General features: G+C 43.3%; 1 protein-coding gene across 1 annotated transcript in view; it reads right to left on the bottom strand.

The window, feature by feature from the left end:
• The window catches only part of DNAAF5 (dynein axonemal assembly factor 5), a 98,756-nt gene extending 77,523 nt beyond the window's left edge, over window positions 1-21,233 (bottom strand). Inside the window, exons 1-5 of the mRNA XM_089681824.1 lie at window positions 20,653-21,233; window positions 18,299-18,483; window positions 10,574-10,698; window positions 3,063-3,181; window positions 2,633-2,865 (exon numbers count right to left, since the gene is read on the bottom strand). Of these exons, the coding sequence (XP_089537950.1) occupies window positions 2,633-2,865; window positions 3,063-3,181; window positions 10,574-10,698; window positions 18,299-18,483; window positions 20,653-21,184 (1,194 nt within the window). The 5' untranslated portion in view covers window positions 21,185-21,233. The remainder of the gene's footprint in view (window positions 1-2,632; window positions 2,866-3,062; window positions 3,182-10,573; window positions 10,699-18,298; window positions 18,484-20,652) is intronic.
• Window positions 21,234-21,501: the final 268 nt, after the last annotated feature.

Here is a 21,501-nt window from a genome sequence, read left to right as displayed (position 1 = left end):
CCCCGTCAGTCTGGATTTCGCCCACAACACTCCACAGAAACTGCTCTCCTTTGTCACACCACTTCCTAAAACTCAATCTATCCAAAACTAAGCTCATAATATTTCCTCCCCCACATGCCTCTTCCCCTGATTTTTCGGTCAGAATTAATAGCACCACTATCAACCCATCCCTGAATGCCAAGGTGCTAGGGGTAACCCTGGATTCTGAACTATCCTTTTAGGCCCACATCCAATCCCTGTCCAAATCATGCCGCCTCAACCTCCGCAACATCTCCAGAATACGCCCCTTTTAAACCAATGATACCACAAAGCTCCTAATTCACTCCCTGGTTATCTCTCGCCTCAACTACTGCAACAATCATCCTCATTGGCTTACCTTTACATAGGCTATCCCCCCTCCAGTCCATCATGAATACTATTGCCAGGCTCATCCACCTTACCAACCATTCAATGTCTGCTACTGCTCTCTGCCAATCTATCCACTGGCTTCCACTCGGCCAACAAATAAAATTCAAAAATACTAACAACTTACAAAGCCATGCACAATTCTGCCCCCAGCTACATAACCAACCTGGTCTCAAAATATCAACCAAACCGCTCCTTCGATCCTCCCAAGACCTTCTGCTCTCCAGTTCCTGTGTCACCTCCTCCCATGCTCACCTCCAGGACTTCTCCCAAGTTTCTGCCATCCTATGGAACTCCCTACCCCAATCTGTCCAGCTATCTACTAATCTATCCACCTTTAGGTGATCCCTAAAAACCTCTCTCTTTAAAGAAGCCTATCCTGCGTCTAACTAGTAAACTGCCTTTTATTTCCTCCATCAGCTCATCCTCCACAGCTATTACCTTTTGTATCACTCAACCCTTCCTCCTAGATTGTAAGCTCTAACAAGCAGGGCCCTCTGTTTCCACTTGTACCAAATTGTACTGTAACTGTAATGTCTACCTTCATTTTGTAAAGCGCTCCGCAAACCGCTGGAGCCATATATATCCTGTATAATAATAATAATAATAATATTATTATTGAACACCAAAATACTTTATAAACATAGGATAACCAGGTTGGTCATTGGGGAAGAAGGCGTGGCTTTTTTTTTTTGGGGTAGATATTATTTGTTCTATTGCTTGACATACACTATATTGCCAAAAGTATTGGGACACCCCTCCAAATCATTGGATTCAGTTGTTCCAATCACCTCCATGGCTACATTAGTGGTATTATAACAAAGTGGAAGCAACTGGGAATAACAGCAACTCAGCCACGAAGTGTTAGGCCACGTAAAGTGACAGAGCGGGGTCAGCACATGCTGAAGTGCAAAGTGCGCAGAAGTCGCCAACTGTCTGCAGAGTCAATAGCTAAAGACCTCCAAACTTTGTGTGGCCTTCAGATTAAAACAACAACAGTGCATAGAGAGCTTCATGAAATGGGTTTCCACGGCTGAGCAGCTGCAACCAAATCTTACATCACCAAGTGCAATGCAAAGCGTCGGATGCAGTGGCATAAAGCACACCGCCACTGGACTCTAGAGCAATAGAGACGTTTTCTCTGGAGTGACCAATCACACTTCTTTGTCTGGCAATCTGATGGACGTGTCTGGGTTTGGCAGTTTCCAGGAAAATGATACTTGACTGACTGCATTGTGCCAAGTGTAATGTTTGGTGGAGGGGGGATTATGGTGTGGAGTTGTGTTTAAGGGGTTGGGCATGGCTCCTTAGTTCCAGTGAAGGCGTCAACATACCAAGACATTTTGGACCATCACATACTCCCAACTTTGTGGGAACAGTTTGGGGATGGCCCCTTCCTGTTCCAACATGACTGCGCACCAGTGCACAAAGCAAGGTCCATACAGACATGGATGAGTGACTTTGGGGTGGAGGAACTTGACTGTCCTGACCTCAACCCGATAGAACACCTTTGGGATGAATCAGATTGCAGACTGTGAGCCAGGCCTTATCATCCGACATCAGTGCCTGACCTCACAAATGCACTTTTGGAAGAATGGTCAAACATTCCCATAGACACACTCCTAAACCTTGTGGACGGCCTTCCCAGCAGAGTTGAAGCTGTTATAGCAACAAAGGGTGGGCCAACTCAATATTGAACCCTACAAACTAAGACTGGATGCCATTAAAGTGCGTGGAAAGGCAGCTGTCCCAATACTTTCGGCAATATAGTGTATCCCAATCAATGAGATTCAAACCTTTACTGGAAAATGATCATTTGAGAATAAAAATAAAGATCTGATTAGTTTGCTTGCAGCAGTAAAGAATGTATTCAACACCCTGGACATTAACTGAGCTACCTGACCATCTACAGTGGCCTACAGGTATCATAAGCGGACAGACCATGGGGTATCTGCAAATATTGTAAATTGAGGAAGATAAAGACATGGCTCCTAGTAAAATGTTCTTTCTATGCCTTGCAGCTGCTGTAATATGAGAGATAAGGACTATATAACCACAGTGAAAGCATGCCCTGTCCATTCTATTGATCTAAACACACAGCACCCAGAATCTAGCTGTAATGCAGTTTGCAAGATGAAAGCCAAATCCTGATTGGCGTGGCCATAACCCCCATTATTTCTTTCCTTCACTTCTGTAAATCTACAGCAGCATACAGAATAATACTCACATTGTGCACTACTTTCTCCTCTTCATCCAGACACGATCGGTACAGAGTACTGAGGACCAGCTCCATGTGCTGAGTGGTGTGATCTTCTGCATGCACTAACAAGGTCACTAGTAGCTGAGATGCTTTAATTCGGGTTCCTACAACCCAGTCTGTTATATCATGACTGACAGCTGGAAGAATCTTAGACAGGTTTCTGAAGATGAGCTCACGACAACCAAGTCCAGGTCTTTCCACTGAAACAGAAAAAAGGTGCAATGAAACCAACTCAGACAAAAGACTGTGAACCGAAAGCATTCACTTACTGTTTATAAATGTGAATGGAGGCATAACCATCAAGACTGATGGAATTAAAAGGCAACACAAGCCTCAGTCCCAATGAGCCTAAAGTTATAGTCTAAAACATATGTGCTGACTTGTGATCATGGCTCACCTCCTGCTGGATAGAATGAAGGGTGGAGATCACTGAAGTCCATCTTGTCTTTTAGATCATCTTCATTCTCTCTTTCCCACTGGAAGCCAACTTTCTTCCAATAATCAAGAGCAATCTGTCTGCATTTATAGATGATAAATGAGCAATGATTCACATTACCAAATAAAATGGCACAGAAAAGGATTATTTGGATTAAGCATCAACTGTCAGACTGGTGTAAAAAACAAAACAAAAAAACCAAAAAAAACACCACACCCATACACCTATACTCCAACTGGGTTAAGAATAAGCTATGCAAATTAACCTGTAGTGGGGCAATGCTGTTTTCTTATGAAAATGCTAGTTGCTTGGCTATTATGCTGTTCCAATGGCTGCAGTACTTTATGACATGGTATAAGTATGCAGACCAGGAATCGTGGCTTCACTTTGACTTTCTAATTCACATGCTTGTGGTAGCCAAGTGTCTCATAGAACTGAAGCCATAAAAAAGAAAAAAAATGACAGTGCACTGAATTATGGATATTGGCTAAAGAAATAATCAAAATAATAACAAAACACCCTGTGACAAAGCCAGAATTAAACAAATTGGGGTGTGGCTATGCGGCAACCGGAGGCGATATAGTTATACGATGTGGCCATGAGTTCCGGTGGTGGTGAGAGATGAGTATTAGCGCCTTCATTACTGATCTGATGGCACTGATTATGATGAGCGTTTTTAACTTTGACTTTTATAAGTGGCATTCTTTTTTTTTTTTTTTTTTTTTTTAAAAAAAGAGGCGTTTTAAAATTACTACACTATCGGGGGCCGTTTTGCTTCCTTTACATGTGAGTTGGTTAATAACCAGACGGAGGAATAATACATTAGCACCCCCCATGGACCTATGGATATATGCAAGCTCTATATGGCAATCGTGTACAGTATCGCCCAGAAGTGAGGACATCCCTCACATTTTTGTAAATATTTTATTATATCTTGTGACAGCACTGAAGAAATGACACTTTCCTACAATGTAAAGTTGTGAGTGTACAGCTTGTATAACAGTGTAAATTTGCTGTACCCTCAAAATAACTCAACACACAGCCATTAATGTCTAAACCGCTGGCAACAAAAGTGAGTACACCCCTAAGTGAAAATGTCCAAATTGGGCCCAATTAGCCATTTTACCTCCCCGGTGTCATGTGACTCGTTAGTTTTACAGGGGCACTTGTGAATGGGGAACAGGTGTGTTACATTTGGTGTTATCGCTCTCACTCTTTCATACTGTTCACTGAAAGTTCAACATGTCACCTCATGGCAAAGAACTCGCTGAGGATCTGAGAAAAAGAATTGTTGCTCTACATAAAGATAGCCTAGGTTATAAGAAGATTGCCAAGACCCTGAAACTGAGCTGCAGCATGGTGGCCAAGACCATACAGCGGTTTAACAGGACAGGGTCCACTCAGAACAGGCATCGCCATGGTCGACCAAAGAAGTTGAGTGCACATGCTCAGCATCATATCCAGAGGTTTTCTTTGGGAAATAGACGAATGAGCGCTGCAAGCATTGCTTCAGAGTTTGAAGGGGTTGGGGGTTCAGCCTGTCAGTGCTCAAACCATACGCTGCACACTGCATCAAATTGGTCTGCATGGCTATCGTCCCAGAAGGAAGCCTCTTCTAAAGATGATGCACAAGAATGCTCTCAAACTGTTTGCTGAAGACAAGCAGACTAAGGACTTGGATTACTGGAAACATGTCCTGTGGTCTGATGACACCAAGGTAAACTTATTTGGTTCAGATGGTGTCAAACGTGTGTGGCGACAACCAGGTGAGGAGTACAAAGACAAGTGTGTCTTGCCTACAGTCAAGCATGGTGGTGGGAGTGTCATGGTCTGGGGCTGCATGAGTGCTGCCGGCACTGGGGAGCTACAGGTCATTGAGGGAACCATGACTGCCAATATGTACTGTGACATACTGAACAGAGCATGATCTCCTCCCTTCGGAGACTGGGCCACAGGGCAGTATCCCAACATGATAACGACTCCAAACACACCTCCAAGATGACCATTGCCTTGCTAAAGAAGCTTAGGGTAAAGGTGATGGACTGGCCAAGCATGTCTCCAGACCTAAAACCCTATTGAGCATCTGTGGGGCATCCTCAAACGGAAGGAAGAGGAGCGCAAGGTCTCTAACATCCACCAGCTCCGTGATGTCGTCATGGAGGAGTGGAAGAGGACCCCAGTGGCAACCTGTGAAGCTCTGGTGAACTCCAAGCCCAAGAGGGTTAAGGCAGTGCTGGAAAATAATGGTGGCCACACAAAATATTGACACTTTCACTTCAGGGTGTACTCACTTTTGTTGCCAGTGGTTTAGACATTAATGGCTGTGTGTTGAGTTATTTTGAGGGGACAGCAAATTTACACTGTTATACAAGCTGTACACTCACTACTTTACATTGTAGGAAAGTGTCATTTCTTCAGAGTTGTCACAAGAAAATATATAAAAATTTTTTTACAAAAATGTGAGGGGTGTACTCACTTCTAGGAGATACTGTAAATGAGAGGCATATGAATTTGGCAAACCCTTGGGGAATACCCTGTGCTTGGTGAAATGAAATAAATATTACAGAGTAAGCGCTGCAACCACAAATAGCCTGAGCAGTGCCGTAAACAATTAACCACAAATTATGGTGTGCTACTTAGAAAAATTCCAATACACATAAAGTGTTCCTGTGAAACAAACTAAAAACTCTGCATTCATATACAAAAGATAAACAAACAAAAGTCCATATTTTGAAAGTGATTAGAAGTCCACATAAGTGCTGTGAAGAAAATCACTCCATAGGCAACAGTGTCAGTGTATTATCCTCCACCACATATAGATGGCCTCTTACCAAATATTTAGATTTCGATTGCAGAGATCAATATACGCTTATGTATGTGTGCCCTTGCACAAGATCCACTGCGATCTACCGTGCAGTTCCTTGAACCATGAACAGACGCATTGGGGTTTATTTACTAAAGCTGGCTCACTCAGAAACACGTGCACTGCTGCATAGAAACCAATCAGCTTAAAGGTTTTATTGCTAAAGGTTACTTGAACAAGCTGAGGTTAGAAGGCGACTGGCTACCATCCACAGCTGTACCAGATTCTGAGTGAACCAGCTTTAGTAAATAAACCCCATTGTCTCACCGGCACCCTCCAAAGAGAACCACAGGAACCACAATAGTTTTATACCATCTAAAATCACAAATGATTAGATCTTGATTATGTATGTATGCCCTTGCACAATATCCACAGCAATCCACCATGGAGTTCCTTGTACCATGAAAAGACACCAATTGTCTCACCGGCACCCAAAATGATTAGATATTAATTGCAGAGATCAATATACACTTGTGTAATGTGTGCCCTTGCACAAGATCCTGTCAGGAATGGATTCACCACTGGTGGTGGGACTCACCTGCCGTGTGGGCTGCAGTACCAGGGCTGGCCAGCGGGCGACCAGAAGCTCACTCCTGCAATCAGCCATCACCTGAGGCTGATTGCAGGAGGTGTATTTAAGGAATGGCCAGCCTGCAGTCAGTGCCTTGGTGTATTGTTTCTTATCAGCCCCTGTACCTGGTATCCTGTGTTCCTGCCTATCTGCTGACCCTTTGATCCTGACCTCTGCTGACCGTCTCCTGTTCAACCCCTGGCTTGCCTGACCATCCTTCTGCCTGATCCTCTGTACCGCGCTGCCCGTGAGTTACTGAACCCGGCTTGTGACCCTGACAATTCTCTGCCTGCTCCTCCGGTACCTCGCTGCCCGCACGTTGCTGACCTGGCCTGCCTAAGCCTTACGCTACCCAGACGATCCATCCATCCATCCTGCACGGATCCAGCCAACCCTGCTCACACCTTCTGCCTCTTCACATCAGTATATACCTCTGGCGGATACCTCTACCATGAGCAGGTGTACTCAGGGGCCGCGACCTGGTTCCTGTCTGCTCCAAGTCCATCCCCACCATCAGGGGCCCTGGTGAATAAGCAGACTGGGACTTAGACTCCGCGCCCTGGGGAATCCTGTCCTGAGGACTGCTAGAGGTACCACCGGACGGTCGTTAACAGAACCATATGGCCGGCCTGACCATTCCACCTCTCCAGCCCTGACTACGCCTGTGTTCCTGCACATACTAAGATTAGTGTAAAGTTGGTTTGTTTACTGTGCGTTGTATATTTGGGTGGCTAATAATAAATTGTATTGTTATTATATCATTCCTGAAGCCTGTTACTTGACTGTGTCAGTCCACACATTTCTGGTCATACCCAGATCCCTCACAGATCCACTGCATTCCACCATGCAGTTCCCTGTACCATGAACATAAACTGGTTGTCTCACTGGCACCAGGATCCAAGAAAACTCAAGCATAAAACAAACAAGCTGAGGAAGTGTTCACAGCATGTAATGTAGGTCACCGGCTAAGCCCCTCCCTACATGTTTCGCCAACCAATGAGTATCGTACCATAATTTGTGGTTGATATAAATTTGGCAAGTCTCTGCCTAGAGGGAGAGGTGTCTCACAGTTGCATGTAGTGACCACAGGAATATGTGATGTGGTGGACGCTTAAATATTATTGCATCATAGTTTTATGGACTTGATGGGACTTTTTAGTGCACTATTTTCACTGTATTGATGAAAAATATTGTATCTGACACAGTGCTGCTTTAAAAGAGTAGCAGTAGCTTGGCAAAATTATTTTGAGTTCATTTGTAATAAAGAAATAATCAGTTTATAAAAAGTCCACATTTAGTCCAGAGATGAAAAATGGGAAATGCACTTAGTCGTAAAGTTCATGGTGATCAGGAAAATCCTTGCAGTGTGCTTCTGAATTGTTACCTGTGACTGTTTTTTTTTAAATTTTTTTATTAGTAAATCATCTTTCAATGCACAAACAACTAAGGGTAGAGGTAGCCAGACAACTAGCATTTTTAGAAGGTGGTTAGCAATGGCAACCCCATAGTTCTTCAACTAGAAATGTGACCGACATATACCACTTATTTTTAGAACATTTTCAAAATGACACCTCCTTTCACTGTTATGTAAATTAGGGTAGATCTATGCTCCAAGGGTAATGCATTGTTCACAGTTTGTCTAAGAAGTTTCTGCTACTCCAAAATCCTTCCAGTGCTGGCCACATGAATGAAGGCTTAGGATGGAGAGAAAAAGAGATAAAATACCTAGGAATAAAACTCACTGCCTCATCTAAGCATTTGTATAGATTAAACTATATCTCCTTGATAAATGAGATCAGGGAAGATTTAAAAAGACTAGAAGGAGGAAATCCATCCTGGATAGGACGTATAAACCTAGTCAAAATGGTAATAATGCCTAAAATACTGTATAGATTTCAAATGGTACCAATTAAAATTCCAGAAGCCTTCTTTAAGATAATGAAAAAAATGTTAACAAGATATATTTGGAAGAATAAAAAACCTAGAATAGCATATGAAACATTGAGCAGGACTAAAGAGAAAGGGGGATTGGGCCTACCAGATGTCAAGAGATACTATAAGGCAGTGGTTTTAGCAAGAATATATGACTGGACATTTAATCATAAGGGGAAAAGTTGGGTAACAATTGAAAATGATCTTAGTGGTAAAAGATTGAGTCAGATGATATGGGTTCCACCACAGTTTAGGGGAATTAAAGAAAGCACGAGTATATACACTTTAAATGTCTTTAGGGTATGGGATAATTTACATAAGAACATGAAATGGGAATTTAATTCTATATTAATGCCTCTCACAAATACTGAGTACTTCCCCCCGGGTCAGAATAAGATATCAGGGAGATGGTTTAGAAAGGAGGATACCCAATTGAGAGATGTTTTGGTGGAGGGAGAATTGAGATCACTTAAAGAGTTAATAGAGAAGAAGGGTGATATTTTTATTAGAATAGATGAGTGGAAACACCATCAATTGAAAAGTTTCATTGGAAATTTACCGAAACCCCTAAGAATAAAACAGGAGTGGAATATGTTTGAAAGGTTGTTAGAGACAAGAAGGGATGGTAAGCACGGTATCTCAAAGGTGTATAGAATACTCACAGAATTAGACACAAACACAAATTTAATTTTTATGACAAAATGGGAAAGGGATATGGGAGTTGGGTTTGATGAAGATAGACAGAGAAAGATGTTTAGATTGATACACGATAATGTTAGTATGAGAGAGGTTGAGGTTAATTATAAGTGTGTGACACGATGGCATATTACACCGAGTGTAGAGCACAAGATAAATGGGGAAAACTCAAATAAGTGTTGGAGAGGATGTGGAGAGATAGGCACGGTGTTTCACATATGGTGGGAATGTCCGAAAATCCAGGCCTTTTGGAAGATAATAGTTAAATTAATTGAAGAAATAACTGAAATTGACATAGGATTAGACCCAACGACGTGCCTCCTACACAATGTGGAGACATCTGTAAATAAATATAAAGATTCAGGTATTTGGTACTTCTTGAATGCGGCGAAAGGGTTGATACCCAAGTTTTGGTGGAAAGCTGAGGTACCGAAGGAGATAGACTGGATTAATAGAGTAAATCAGATAGGTAGAATGGAAAGATCATACCATATGCAAGAAGATAAGATGGGAGTTTATTCCAGGAGATGGGAAAAGTGGGAAAGAGCAGGATTGAAAGAGAAATATAGAAAAATATGAACTAGGTTGTTAACAAAAAATTAATAAGCCTCAAAAGAATAGAATGGGCCAGAGTCTGCAGAGGGGGAGGAGGGGGGAAGAGGGGTGGGAGGGGGGGGGGGTAGTGGGAGGGGAAAGAAAAGAATTTTTAGTAAGGGAAAGGTAGAAATGTTATAAATGTCTATTTATATGAGAATTACTTCCCTTTTTTTGGGTTTTTGTATTAACATGAAAAATTTAATAAATATTTAAATTAAAAAAAAAAAAAAAGAATGAAGGCTTAGGGACTTGGTCCTGTGACCTCTTCTGAAAGAGAGGATCGGAAATGTGTCAGTACTTTCAGGCCATTCTTCAGCAGTATTTTCTCAAGGAAAGATAAGTATTTCAGCTATCCTATCCCTCCGAGCAAGTCAGATGACGGTTAAACATTTATGTGGAACCCAACATTGAAGGGTATAGGCTAGAAGTCCTTTCATTTTGCACATTGTTTTGCCTAAGGAACAGTTTATCTAAAATAGGTTTCCTGACTGCTAGACTGTTCTACTGCCAGCTTTCACTATAGCAGAAAACATAAAGCAAAGAGTCTGGATTATTAAAACTTGAGTAAAGACCATTTTAACTGCAGTGGAGCAACTGCTAGGATTCCCATCATATTCCCAGGTAATACGAGTAGCAGACTGATTGTCCACAATAGTTGATAATTTCATTTTTATTAATTTCCAATTTTCGTAAGTTTCTTTCAAAGGCTGGGTCAAAATTTTAGAGTAGCCAGGACAAGCCATATCTTTTGGACTAGAAATAAATACAACAATCAATCCACTTTAACTACAAGGCAGCATCGTGGTACCTTACCTGTTGTCAGGATTCTCATCACTGCAGCTGCTCAGTAGAAGAGGCATCAGTTTGTGAAAATACGAATATCTGTCTCTGAGCTCTAAAAGCCAATTTCCAACCACAACAGTTACTGCTTGCCGTACCTACAAAAAACAATCAGAATGAATGTATGACCCAGAAGATTGGTCTCCGTTTACAACTACAGGTATCTGCAATTCAAAGGCAAGGACAGAAGATGTACACTGGAAACTATTTCCCTAGTAACAACTACGGAACACAAATAACAGCACTGAAAAGCAATATCAGATTTTTTTCTTAAATTTTATGTTTAACAGGAATTCCTCCACTGAAATCTAGCTAGAGCTCCACTTTAACCCCTGAATGCTGTCTCCTTACAGCCCTTTAATTGGGCTTTAATCCTAGGAGGTTATGCAAGCTTCTCTATCATGTAACCGCTGTGATTAGCTCTCACAGCAGTTACATATTCGTAGCTATCTTGATGGATCCTGATCAGAAGCCCTAACAGAGAGCTGCTGATGACAGCTCATGCAGTAGCATGCTCTCAGTGCACAACCTTGGGATGCTATGGATGCATATGTGCCATGACTGGGTGTTAAAGCCCATTTTTTTTGCAGCTGCATATATGCATTACACGCTTGGCAAGAGGTTAAAGAACAGCAACAACTGGTCTTGTGAAAGTTTGACTGTTGAGTTAAAGTGCAACTGCAGGCAAAACTTTTTTTTTTTTTTTTTTTAAGTTTTGCATGGATTGGGAAAAAATAAGAACCTCTGTCCTGAGTTCTCTATGTCCACATTGGAGACATTTTCCCTTACTTTTTTGTGTGGCCAGCAAAACAATGAGGGGAATTTTCACAGCCGGGACACAGACAACAATAAAACTCCAGGGATCTGTGTCTACGAGCTTGCTTGTATCATCAGCTTCAGATACTTTAGAGATCATTCAAAACTTATTAAAGCGTAACTAAAGGCAAACTTTTCTTTTTCAAATTTTCTATGGCGTAAGGGAGGGGGTATACCCCCCCCCCCCATTTTATTTTCTCTCTTTGCCACCTGTGTCCTATTGGGAAGTGTGGGGAGGGGATTTCCCTTTACCAAGCCCCATAACCAAAACCGAAAATGAGAGGAAACCCAATCTGTCACCATGGTCACCAGAACTACTGTCCTCATTGGATGACTTCCTCTCTATTATTGTTCCAAAGTCAACACAAAATTTGGGGTTTACTTTCACTCTCAGTAATCATGGTAAACAGGACAAATAAATAGGGTGAATCTCCCTAATGGGAGCACAGACAGCAACGAAAACCTGACAATAAAAAATTAAAAACGGTTTGCCTTTAGTTACACTTAAAGGGGTACACTTGATCTTTTTCAAGCTGCTCTTATATTCCCATAAACATGTACAGGAAGAGAAGCAGTTCTGATGTAAACAAAATCCAGACAAAAATGAGGTTTCAAATTTTCCTTGCTGTAAAGTAAAACTATTTACACCTGGCTGAATTTATGCTTTAGGTTTCTTTTTTTTGTGCAGGCATATGAAAGGTTGAGCGTTGCCTCCTTATCCATTTTAAAGTGGTTTGAAAGTCTTAAGGTTTTTCACCTTAATACAGGGGTGTCCAAACTTTTTTCAAAGAGGGCCAGATTGGATGAAGTGAACATGGTGGAGGGCCGAACATTCTTTGAACCATTACAATTAAATGCAAATAAATTATTTTATGCCAAGTTAATTGCAAATGACATACTTTTCATTTCATAACATTAAGATCAACTGACAGCTGAGTTTTCACAATGTATTGAAAATAAATTTAAAAAAAAAAAACTTACCTGCACTAATGTGAAGGGTGAAAAAGGTAGCTGGAGCTGAAGTCTCTGCTTGGCAGCCGGGAGGGGAAGAGAAACACACTTCACGCTGGAAGCCCGGCCCTGACGTCACCGCCCTCTGTCGCTTCCAGCGCGGCGCAGTCACGCATGCGCACTGCTCTCAAGCAGAAGACTGTCTGCCACAGAAGGGAGGGCCGTGTGACAGCCGCATTTACACAGACCAGGGAGAACGCGCCGCAGTCAGGCATGCGCACTGCCCTCTGCTCTCAAGCAGAAGACTGTCTGCCATAGAAGGGAGGGCCACATTACACAGAGCAGGGAGGGCTCTTGGAGGGCCGTATTAAACCGACCCCCGGGCCGTAAATGGCCCGCGGGCCAGACTTTGGACATGCCTGCCTTAATACATTCTATGCATTAAGGTGAAAAACCTGTGCTGCAGGATCCCTCCCAGACTCCCTAATAGATACCTAAGGCCAATCCAGCGATGTGCACAAGAGCAGTGGCTCTCGCAGCTGCCAATCAAATGCAGTGCTGAGCCAGTGGGTGGCAGGGCCAAGCCACCAGCTCTGTGGCAATGGACGCAGACAGGGTGGCTCGAGAGACAGCCCACACTGGCGCCCTCATGGAAATCGGCTTTCCATTGGGGCACCTGCCAAAGAGGAGGAGCCGGCAGTCCCAGCGGAGGATCCCAGATGAGGAGAGTCCGGGTTGCTCTGTGCATAACCACAGAGCAGGTAAGTATGCCATGTTTATTATTTTAGTAAAAAAACAAAAAAACAAAAACAAAAAAAAACAAACACAAAAACAGAAAAAAAAACAAAACAACAAAGCAAAGCTTTAATAACACTTTAAGTTATTAGGGAGCTGGAGTCGGAACCAAAAGACCCATGGTAGTGGTTAAAAAGAAAAAGTGATCAGAGGAGGAGATTAAATGACTGCATGGTCCACTAGAGAGCAGACAATGATGCACTGTTATAAAGGGGTCCCTAAGGCTAAGATTTGTCTTAACGAAATATTATGCAAAGCGCTGTATATTCTCTCCAAAGTTTTATTCACAAAAATGTTTTGCTCTTTTTTTTAATATAATTAAGAGATTTGTCTTGTTCAGCCCTGTGAGCAGAATGAGAGAAATCAAGAGCTTCCAAAGATTCCCCTATCTCTCGACGGCTATTGTATTCTGACAGCTGCTCCTGCAGAATATCCAAACAGTGACTGCATTTGATAGGCTGCTGTCACTGTTCGGCCAAGAATCTTCCATCCGGCTCCTTTGCATTTTCAGATCAGATGAAAGGTCCTTTTCCTCCATTCATAAATTGCTTTTCATTCACAAAAGCTATAGAACAGCTTCTAAGAATGGTGGAGGGGATAGAAAGTTGAGGCATAGTCAGAGTCACAGGCTCAGCACTGGTATTAACCCTGTAGCACCAGAAGATTACAGCTCAGGGGTATGATAGAGAAGAGAGAGGATTTTGGATTTCCACTATGACCGCCAGCACCAGCACAACACATTAAATGCAATCAACGTCTTTCGTGCGAATTTGTAAAAAAAAGCGAAAACTTTTTTTAATCTAAAAGCAGGCTTTACAGTGATCGTAGTAACAACTACCTGAATTTATCACATATGTCGTTAATGTTGCACAAACTGACACAAATGCTTACTTGAATTAGGCGTAGGTAGTTTTAAAGAGAACTACTGACAGAAAATTGTCATTAATGTTTTATTGGATTCCCCAAATGTCTTTTAGCTTCTAAGTGTACATTATGGAACCTAATAACAGATCCTCATAGCGGTTTACCTCTTCCTTGACCACAGGGCTTTGTTATCTGACACTGTTAAGAACATGGAGGAGCTGGGAGAAAGCCTGAAATGACCTGTACTGAGATGCACTGGTCATTTGAGTAAATGCTGCCATACTAGGATGAATGATAAATGAAAAGAACAGGTTCTTCCATCCACACAAATGCCCCCTACCCAGTGGCACCCACTGTTGTCAAAATACACTGATCAGTGACTGCAACTGACTGGTCACAGCTGATGATTGATCGAAAATTTCCCAACATGTGGGTGGCACAGTGGCTTAGTGGTTAGCATGTCTGCCTTGCAGTAAATGGGTCATGGGTTCGATTCCTGACCATGGCGCCTCCTGCATGGAGTTTGCATGTTCTCCCTGTGCTTGCGTGGGTTTCCTCCGAGTGCTCCGGTTTGCTCCCACACTCCAAAGACATGCCGGTAGGTTATTGGATCCTGTCTAAATTGGCCCAAATATGTGTATGTATGAATGTGAGTTAGGGACCTTAGATTGTACTCCCCTTGAGGGTTAGGGACTGATGTGAATGTTCAATATATATGTGTAAAGCGCTGCGTAAATTGACGGCGCTATATAAGTACCTGAAATAAATAAATAATGTCCCTTTGACAGGGGAAACCCAGCATGGACTGGCCAAATTTCAATCAGTGTATAGCAAGCTTAAAGTGGTTCCAAAGCGGAAACAATCTTTTTTTTTACCTTAAAGCATTCCCTGCATTAAGGTAAAAAAACATTTTTCCACTTGCTGTGACCACCCCCACAAACTCTTAGACCAAGTGGGGACACAGAAGTAGAGGAGCCAAGATTGCAGCCAGGGGATCCCAGAAGAGGAGGGTTCAGGGCATGCCTGCAAAACCATTGCACAAAACAGGTAAATATAGCATTATTATTTTAATAAAAGAAATGTATATATTTTTGCCTTTAGAAATGTAATAAGGTGTCCCCCAAAGAACGTAATAGGTTTATGGATGCATCTCACTGAACAGCTTTCATTAATTCATTCATAGTGTGGCAGTGCGGTGTCCTGCCACGGTCAAAATCAAGCTGAAAACCCTGGATTCTCAACCAGGCAGGTTGAGGGGCTCCAGAAAGTTGATGTATTGCAGAGGAAACTGGCTTTTCGGTTTCCTCATTTATTCATTAAGTCTGTTTTGGGATCTGGAGCCTGGAGATTTCAAAGAGATCTGGGAGGGATGAAATCTCCAATCCGGGGACCGTGTTTTGAGAACCCCCAGCACACTGATTGCACAGGTGTGTGCAGGCCTTTTTGTAGAGGCCTAACCATGGTTCTGGGCTCCACCCCGGCAGAGAGGAGTCAGGAGGGCTCCACCCTGGCAGACGGGAGGTCTCTGCCTTGGAGTCAGGTGGAAGCCAGACTAGCTGTGTGCTAGTGGCCATAATTTGGGAAGAGTCTGCAGGAGACAGACAGTGAACTGTGTACAAGCCAGGAGGCTGAATCTTTGTTGGTATTGCTTGATGGTGGATACCCCTGCATGGGAAGCATTTTTGTTGAACTTTTTTCTTTTAAATAAAAGTGGGCAAAAAAGCCCTTACAGAAGCGAGTTGCTGTGTGCTTTAACAAGAAGAGCTCTACCATTTGAAGCGAGTTCCCACAATAGGTAAATGCAAAGTGTTCATCTCTTTCTTTGAGAATCTCTTCAGTCATTATCGCTGTATCAGAGGTGGCATTAAACCACTCAGATTCAAAATGTCACTTTCATTTCCCACTGCATAAGTGAAAAGAAAATCTGCTGCATATTAGTGGAAATCTACTGCCCCTAATTAACAGTGTAGGCTTCTATTACTAAACAGCTTGTTTTTATTGAGAAGTCTATAATGATGAAGCTGTTGGATGTGAGTGAAAGGTATTTGTTGGCATCCAATACTTGTTATGCCAAACATCCTACTGAAGAGCTTCCTCCTTGGCAAGCACCCCTTCCACCCACTCACTCATTGCCAACCAATCTAGTGATTGAGAAATCTGTGACAACAACCTCATCTTAACCTTTTCAAGATGTGTGGGGATGGAATGTGGATATGGCAGCACAATGGTTTGAATACCCAGACTGTTTGGGTTTTTTTGGCCCAGCAAAGTCTTTGCTCTGCAAAGGTTGCAATTCAGTTTTTATTTCCTAATAAAAAAGTACTCTAGTATAAATAATAATAAAAAGCAAAATACGGTTTTAAAGGAGAAGTATAGCCAGAAATCGTTTGGCTGTACTTCTCCTATGGATCACTGGAGTGCAGTTCGTTCTGCACTCTTGTGACCCGATTTCAACCAACAGCGGGCTAAAGTCCGTTGTCGACAGACGTCGCTCAGCGGATCCAGGCTGGGGAAATATCTTGACTTTAACGTTGGGATCCACACAGGTGTTTGGACTGGCACAGCCTCTCAGCGAGCCGCTGAGAGCCTGAGCCAGTGTGATAGTCAGCACTCTCTGCTCAGGGTGGCAAGGAAAACTGAGAGATCAGCGGTGTCTGATTGCTCAGTTCTCACCCTTAGAGCTGGCGGGGGACTGATGCAGAATTGGATTGATGATGCATCCACCTAGATATGTTTGATTTAAAAAATAAAAAACAACAAAAACACTTCTTTTAAATATAACTTTGATGTAATAACTGAATATAAGCAATTGCTTTTAACAACTTTCCTTTTCACTAGACATTCTGCAAAATTGACACCTTCATAATCTGAAATTTTTGACCTTACCCAACAATTCCATTTTGACCTTAAAAAGCAATAGCAACCAAAATGTTTTATTTTCCCTAAAGAAATGGTTGTAGGTTTTCTGAAATTCTATGGGGTTATTCTAGCTGCAAAGGTGATGGAAATCAACAGATCGCAGGTGCAATGTAGGGCTCCTGCAGACTGTCAGTGTATCTGTCTGCTTGTACCTCGTAAGGGCAGGCAGTTACACAATAGGAGGAATCAATGAACTATCCAGAGTACTCACCTGCGCCCTGATGGTACATTGAGAACTGAAAGCTGTTAGCCACAAAGGCCGATGGTAGTTGTAGTTCTCTGAACTCTGTGAATGAATGATGCGGCCAGGTGGGCAGAGCCCCAAGCGCCATTTTTTTTTTTTTAAATTGTGACTATGGGTGTGGGGAGAAGATCCCCAATCCACTGTCACAGGGAGGGGGAGGAAATCAAGGCTTACAGCTGCAGGAACATGTTACATGTTCCACCCTAAAAACAAGTGGAACATGTAACATGTTCCCAAAGGTGAACTTATCCTTTAAACTTTGTATTTGTTACCTGTTCATTGTTACTGCTGCTTTAAGCTGGCCATAGATGGGTCCATTTTTTTTGCTCAACCAACTGAATGAAAACACTGACCTGATTGCATATGTGTGGATGGAGATATCCTCTCCGCTGTGTTATTGTATTCTGACAGTGGGGAGATTTCCTTGCAGTCAGAATACTCAGATCAGCACTGCAAGTTATAGCCGGCAGAGCTGATCAAAAGATGATTTTCCAGCAGGGTGGTTGTACAGTAATTGATCAGTAAAATCACATTTGTACAACTACAGTGCCCACACATGGAACAAAATTCATCCAGTCCCTGCTGAACTATCCAAGTTTCAATCCATATATTTAGGAAGAAGTATTTAGAGATCAAAATGCCACTTACTATAGGTGGCTAATAAAGGTCCTGTCTTTACCTTTGATTATGGTGTGCATATGATATCATATTTTGTACATGACAGTGCCATTCAGCACTTCATCTTAGCACCCACTGATGAGATGATCTATTGCTGTATTGAATGTGTTAGATTCTTTGTATTCATGTTCTGATGATAGAGGGCAGGGAGCTCTGCCAATGAGTACTTCTAGTAAGAAAGTGACAATTCAGGCATTAACTATTTTGGGGGGGGAAAGGGGGAAGACATAATTGTAGCTCTTGAGTATCACAATTGTTCAGCTATGTGCAGGTGTGGTTTTAAATGAATGGCTATCAACAGTCCAGAAGGGAAAAAGAGGTGCTGACGTCAAAGAGAGGAGAGGGAGAGCTGGGGTGGGCACATGCACAGATGGGTCTATAATGGGCAATACCTGCCAAGTACTACTGATCTCCATTATTACTTTACATACTTGTGGTGAATCATCAAAAAGTCTCTGTGCCAAATGAGAGAGAACATCGTCCACTGACTTCCCGTTGCCATACTGTATCACAGCTCCTGTTGTCTGGATGACAGCTACACGCACTTTAGAATGCTGATGTGATATTGTCTGCATAAGAGGTTTTATGAGCGATTCTGACTGCATGTGAAAATGTTCTGAAACAAAAAAGAAAAATGTACATCCTGAGTTTTTTTCCAGAAACAGACAAAAGTCAAAATAAGTAAGATACTGGAGTAGATTTCTTTTAAACTGATGCAGTAGAGATTCTGTTATCCAGTAAGGTGCTATCTGGTTGTGTAATTCATGCATATTTCCCCATGTTTATCGCTGCAAGTGCAGAAATATAACCGTTTATATGCCAGAAATACACTCATTGGTCAAGCTGCTGCTGCTAGAAAGGACTGAGTGCAGTGTGCATATGAGCATTTTGAACGAGCTGGAGCAGCTGCTGGAGGTGCACTTCCAATGTCCCGCCAGACTTTCTGCTGACAGGCCAGGGCTGGCCCTCACATATGGAGGAATAACAGAACACCATTTTTACTGGCTGAACAGTATGTTCTGGGGATCCTAGAATGCAAGGGTTTTTTTTTGGGGGGGGGGGGGGAATAAATAAGGAAAGGTGAACTAACCCTTTAAAGCAGAGCTCCACCCAAAAGGGGAAGTTCCGCTTTAAGGACTGCTCCCGCTCTCCATTAAGGATTGGCACATTTGTGGGGGGGGGAGAGCGAGTACCCGAATTTGACAGGTACCCGCTCCCACTTCCGGTCTGATCGCCTAGGCGATCGGAAGGTGTCCTCCCTCCCTGTAGTCTTTTGGGACACATGACAAGTCCCAGAAGACTACAGGACCATTCATGAAGCGCAGCACTACTCGCGCATGCGCAGTGGGTACCCAGCTGTGAAGCTGCAAGCGATCACAGCCGGGTGCCCACACTGAAGATACCGGCCTCCTGGAATACAGGATGGCCGGTGAAACAGGCTGTGGGGAACACTGTGGGACAGGTAAGTGCCTGTTTTTTAAAACTTAGCAGCTACAGTTTTTGTAGCTGCTGACTTTTATTTCTTGACAGGGTGAGTGGAACTCCGCTTTAAGTCCAGCTTTTTTTTTTTTTTACTAGGTGGTGTCAGGCAAGCGCCTTATGCTTGAATATTCAACCACACCTATTCTAAGATCTCAAAAAACATAAAGGCTGATTATTCTGCAGTCCAATGTAAGAACTAGGAGACCTCTTTCAGATAACACAGGAAGTGTGCACAGTACACAGGACAGATATACTAGAAGAAGAAGCTTCAGATGCACTTCTCATTGGTCACAGTCAGGGGGATAATTACTTCGGGGCAGTACATTGCAGCACACAGACCTCTAAACCAGTGTTTCTCAACCTTTTTTCAGTCAAGGCACTGTTTAGAATTGTGCACAATGTTGGGGCATGCCAGTGTGAGAGCTTGTTCACACCACAAAGATAACACAGAATGCTCTCAGATCGGAACTGTAAAGGGTTTCATTACTGCCCACAATTTCTATTATCAGGACAGCAATAGTGTGTGGAGGAAAATGGTGGGTGGTAATCAAGCCTTGTACAGTTCGATCCACTCTGTGGTAACTCCTGTATACAGACAGGAGAGAGGGAGCACAGCCAGCGCCTCCTCCTGACTCTCCCCTACTATGCTGCCATCTGTACTCCTATCAACAACCCAGAATGCCAATTTCAGATGCTATTCGTTTTAAAGGCACCTACAAACAAAGTGTAGTTCTGCGACGATAAATCGCGGCAAACCACATCGCGAGAAGTTCCTGCATCTGAAATTCATGTTGTGTGATTTGTCAGTTTAGCAGAGCATTTTAAAATCAATTCAAAATGCCCAGGTGTGAATGAAGCCTTAGAGTTAGTGGAACTGCAAGCATGATGTGCGTTTTGCTATGTGTTACGCACATTGCCAGAGACAAGGGCAGAAACGCACGTTCCTGGACCCCTTAGGTGCGATGCAGCCTACAGATTAATGGCACTACGAGCATGATCTGCGTTTTGCTACGTGTTACGCACATTGCCAGAGACGAGGGCAGAAACGCACATTCCTGGACCATTTAGATTCAATACAGCCTACAGATTAATGGCACTGTAAGCATGATCTGCGTTTTGCTACGTGTTACGCACATTGCTAGAGACGAGGGCAGAAACACACATTCCTGGACCCCTTAGGTGCGATGCAGCCTACAGATTAATGGCACTGTAAGCGCGGTGCATGTTTTGGTGCGCTTTTTGCACATTTCTGCATGCGTTCCTGGAACAGGAGGCCTGAAGGTATGTAGAAGGGGGACATTACCCGGTATAGTCCTGGCGTAGTTGGCGGCACACCTACAGCTCTCCTTCTTGACCTCTGGGAAGGGGTCTACGATGGTCCTCTGGAATATCCTCACCATCTCCTCCAGGTAAGGGGCCAGTTTCCTCCCACACACCTCCACAAGCAGGCTCAGGAGCTCTATGAGGCCCAGTCTGAGCTCCTCAGAGGGCTCTGTGATTTCCTGGTGGCCCAGGCGCTGGCTGATGGCCGGGATCAGGTAGGGCAGGCTCTCCTCAGGCTGGGGCATATTGGAGATACAGTAAGTGATGATCTGGATGGCCACCTCCCGGCACTTCTCCATGGGGTCCGCTAAACACCGCAGCAGAGGCTTCAGCAGCTCCCCGAACACCTCCTGCAGAGCCCCGCTGGACAGCCGCTTGTCCTCAGCTTCCTTCTGAATGGCGGCCAGGGCTCTCCTCCGGGTGGCCTTGTTGTCATCGTTCAGGCAGTTCAGGTGCCGGGCCACCGCCTGAGACACTTCAGTAGCCGCACGTTGCTCTCCCTCCGCCGCCATGTTTGCCGGCCTTAGTTACCACAAGCAGCTTCCTCACCTCAGCGCAGCAACGCCGCTTTCAACAAGCTTTCTTCACAACGAACATTCGGCTGCGGAAGAGGCAGACACTGGTTGCTAAGCAACACAGGCTGTAAGGCCTGTCTGGCGTCCTCCTCTAGAATAGGATTGTAAAGGCGGTTTAACTGTCCAGAACGTTGAAGGACTTTGAATTTAAATGAAATGATACGAACAGACTTTCCAACCTTTTTCAACTACTTCCAGATCAAGCCTTTTCAGAACGTTTTTGTTTACATGTAACAATCAGTATTTTTTTGCTA

This window comes from Staurois parvus, unplaced genomic scaffold (genome assembly GCF_062004578.1).
Source record: "Staurois parvus isolate SC_StPar_1 unplaced genomic scaffold, SC_StPar_1.0 ptg000018l, whole genome shotgun sequence".
NCBI lineage: Eukaryota > Metazoa > Chordata > Amphibia > Anura > Ranidae > Staurois > Staurois parvus.
The sequence above is the reverse complement of the archived record's forward strand: the minus strand, read 5'-3'. Positions and strand labels throughout refer to the sequence as shown.